At 32.7% G+C, this 4,296-nt stretch overlaps 1 protein-coding gene across 1 annotated transcript in view; it reads right to left on the reverse strand.

Moving 5' to 3' along the window:
* leprot (leptin receptor overlapping transcript) overlaps nucleotides 1–3,201 on the reverse strand; it is an 11,394-nt gene extending 8,193 nt beyond the window's left edge. The window contains 3 exon segments of the mRNA NM_001017787.2: nucleotides 2,332–2,515; nucleotides 2,600–2,675; nucleotides 3,172–3,201. Coding sequence (NP_001017787.2) covers nucleotides 2,332–2,515; nucleotides 2,600–2,675; nucleotides 3,172–3,187 — 276 coding nt within the window. The 5' untranslated portion in view covers nucleotides 3,188–3,201.
* Nucleotides 3,202–4,296: the final 1,095 nt, after the last annotated feature.

Below are 4,296 nucleotides of genomic sequence, written 5' to 3' on the forward strand. Positions count from 1 at the left end.
GCCAAAATATATAAAGATATCAATAGGACATGAACATTAAATTAGAAGGGCCTTGCATTTATTTGACTCTTACTGACCTTGTCAAAGTCTTGTAGATGGTATTTTGGCAAAAAAAATAAATAAATTGGGGAAATAAAATACTTAGATGAGTAAATAACTAATGTTCTCCACTGCTGAAAACATACGTGCTTAGAGGAGTCTGTGCTCACCTCTCAGAGCATTCGGATCAGTTGAAAAAATAGTGGGGATACATATTTTTTATTAAAAATAAACCAGGGCTAAGCATAAAATGTTTCCATGTTTACATAAAATTAGTTGTAATAAGTGTTTTAAGTTTACAGAAAATTAGAAAGCAATAAATTACTATTTTGGCAGTTTTTTTCTTAAATGCATATTCCACTATTAACAGATTTTGCTGCTGTGATAGAGATGTGCTCTCTTCAGTCATAAACTCCTCTCTGCACATCAGCATTTTTAAGCTTGTTTGACAGATGTGCACTTGTTTTACATTACTGCAATTATATAAATGCGTGTTTATAAAAGAAATTCATCATACATTTTTGATGCATTTTCCCCCTTCATTTACCAAAATTGTGATATATTGTGGCTGGTTTTCTTGTGATCTATCAATATATCGCAGAATCACTGATATCGTGATTGAAGCAGCAGTGCCTGGAACAGCAGCAAAATGCTTTTTCATGAACTTGGTGATTAAAAAAATAAACTTCTGATTTATACAATTGACAGTTGGTAAATACACTGCAAAAATGATTTTCTTTCTTATAGTTTTTGTGTGATTTTTAGTCCAAATATCTAAAAATTCTTAAACTAATAAACATTTTTTAGAAAGATTTTTAGTCAAAATTATGTGAATTTTCATTAAAAAAAAGCTCAATAATCTGCCAATTAGGGTAAATAAAAAAAAAGATTGTTTCAGGTTTTAAATAAGATTATTTTACTTATCTCATTGGCAGATTAATTTGTTTAACAAAAAAAATTCACTTAATTTAGAATTATTTCTGAAAACTGAAAATTTTTGTACATATTTATTAATTTGATTGATATGCGAGTATAGAAAATGCTTCCTGATTTAGTTTGATTTTAATTTAAATAGATGTTTTAAGTTATTTGAACTACAAAATACAATATGAATTTTTTTCAGTATTAACATTTATATCCAATTAAAAAAATGTATCTTTATTGTTACTATGTTTGACTGTTTGGCAGCGTCTTAAAGTATGTTATTGGCTACTTCCAGCTGCTTTTGTTTCTGCCAGCCCATATTAATGTTTTGTGTCTAATTATTTAGATTTGTGGCAAATAGTCATATAAAAAGTTGGATCAATAGGAAGTTGTTTTTGCAGAATAATATTTAGAATTGTCTTAAAACATATATTTTATGATGTAAGCAACACAGCTACAGCGAATAAAATCGATAATGTGTGTTTTAAATTTATAGTGTGTGAATTATCAAGGATTGATGATAATTTGTCATATTGTTTGCACCAAAGGGGCCCCAAATACAATCCTGCTTAGGGCCCCCTGAAGGCTTGGGCCGGCCCTGGAGACGCGATCCAGCGGTACATTCTTGATAACTGTCTGACGTGCACTGCTCTCTGGAGCTCAGAGAAGCGCATGACAGTGTGTGTGGCTGTGTCTGATCACGTGATGTGCGTTTTCAGTGGACGGAGGGTTGTTCAGAAAAGCTAGGTAAAACAGTGTGGATGTGGATCATTTTAGTTTTTTAAACGTCATTTTAATACTAAGACGTATTAGTGTAAACGGGGCCTAAGGGCCTACTCACACTATGCTATCCGAACCGTGCCCAGAGAAGTGTGAGTGCTCTGAATGTCATGTGAGTGCGGGCCATCAGGGGAGACAGGAGGGGGACAAGCGTGCTTTGGCCCGGTTCAAGGCAACTATATATATATATATATATATATATATATATATATATATATATATATATATATATATATATATATATATATGCCAGCAGCACAAGATAGATAGATAGATAGATAGATAGATAGATAGATAGATAGATAGATAGATAGATAGATAGATAGATAGATAGATATGAAAAAGTCTTATGCCACCAAAGCTGTTGTATGTCAGTTTAATATATAATTAACATAATTTAATATATAATAATTTATTAACGGCGAGGCATGTACCCCATGAATGAATAATTTATCAACAAATGTTAGCAAATGAGACCTTAAGGTGTTACTAATTTTACTGATTAACCAAGAAAACTATATCATCAGCCATGCAAGTAGTTTACAGTAACCAAAATTTATTTAAAGAGGGACATAAACTCCTACTTACCACAGCTTTTCGAGCCAGCACAACAGGGAGACCATAAGCTGACACCACGATACCTGTGGTTAAAAAGTATGCAAGTTCCCGGCATGCATTGCTTGACTCAGTGTCATCCGCATGCCGCCTGGCTATTAGATTTGGTATAGGTGATAAGATGTAGAATATCAGAACAAACATGGGCCAATACTGTCTGTAGATAGATAGAAGCACACCAAGGTTCTCTTGAATTTGACATCAGACAACAAAAAATAAAGTTTGCAAATAACAGACATACCCAAACTGTTCCAGTGCACATCCCAAAAGGAGAAATGTCAGTCCAAGTGCACCACTAAAGGATAACGCAACAAGAGCTAAATAAAAAGAGAAGAAAGAATGAATTAGGCGTTTCCACTCAAATCTGATGTGTTGCTGCCCTCTTGCAGCCACAGCTCACTACTGCAGAGGTGACGTAGTTAAATAAAAACTATAACGTGAATATTTATAATTTGTGTGACTTTTTTCCCAGTAATAAGATCTTTTTTGTTTGTTTGTTTTTTAGTTAATTACTGAATTAGTGGAGGGAAGAGGCTGATGTCTCTTTTGTAGACACACATAACTTAATAAAGGATAGCTTGTAACGCACCATATTGAAACAATAGAATTTAATCGGTCTGAACTATGTTCAACTACATTTTAACGTTGATGAAAAGTGGCACGAAACAACCAGTACTTATTAAGTATCACCTAAGTTTACACGACTTCAATGTTTAATCGTAAAAGTAAAAAATGATGCAAGAATCAGTGTCGTTTCATTTATTACTATCAAAAGTTGAACTGCTAAGAACAAGTAGTGCACTTTAACCTTACCTTTTATTCCTGCCATCACGTACAAATGCCTTTTGTTTTTCGTCTTTGTGGTAAATGTAGACTGACTTCCTATTTCCTCAAACTACCGACAAACTCTTAAAGGGGCAGCACGACAAAAACCAAGGTAAATATTAAAATGAAGCGCTCGAAAAACAACAACAAACCACAACTACCACGACAATAATAATAATAATAATAATAATAATAATAATAATAACATCATTTGGTAGTAGTCATTCTATGACTACCATTTATTATGTGTCTGTAACATAATTTGATGAGCTGCATGAGGCTCAAAAATGTTCTTGTTACATATTACAAAACATAATTAATAAAGAGTAACATTCTTTTAAAAATACTTTTTCATAATAACAAATTTTACGTCCTGCTGATTATAAACACTGCATTTGCACCTAATATTGTCAAATTACTTTTTTCCTCCCAAACTTTATGGATTTCTATGTGTCTATATTGCCATAAGATATATATATATATATATATATATATATATATATATATATATATATATATATATATATATATATATATATATATATATATATATACATTTTGTTGGCATGTTTGGAGTTGGCATATTCTGGTTTTCTTCGTGTGCTCCAGTTGACCCCAAAGACATGCGGTTCAGGTGAGTTGAATAAACTAAATTAGCTGTGTATGTATGTGAATGAGAGTGTTTCTCAGTAGTGGGTTGCAGCTAGAAGGGCATAAGCCTCATGAAAAAAGTTGCTGGATAAGTTGGCGGTTCATTCCGCTGTGGTGACCCCTGATGCAAAAAGGGACTAAGTCGAAGGAAAATAAATGAATGTATGAATAATTCAAATGAAATAAAGTGTAAAAGTTCAAAAAATAAAAAGAAATAAAGTTCAAATTCAGATTGTTTGTGCAAATTTTAAGCTTCCATAGTGAACTAGACTGGAAAGACGAATATAATAAATAAGAACGAAGCTTAAGTAAAAACAGCAGATGGTAGTAATGCATTTTATGGATACCAGCTGAAAGAAGAAGACGAAGAAGAAGCAGAAGCAGCTGCAGCTGCGGAACCGTTTGTTGTTAGTCTGTGTTTCCGTCAGGACTTTGATTTACAAACACTTGTAGTGTGCTTTC

Source organism: Danio rerio, chromosome 2 (genome assembly GCF_052040795.2).
Source record: "Danio rerio strain M-AB ecotype USA chromosome 2, GRCz13ab, whole genome shotgun sequence".
Lineage (NCBI taxonomy): Eukaryota > Metazoa > Chordata > Actinopteri > Cypriniformes > Danionidae > Danio > Danio rerio.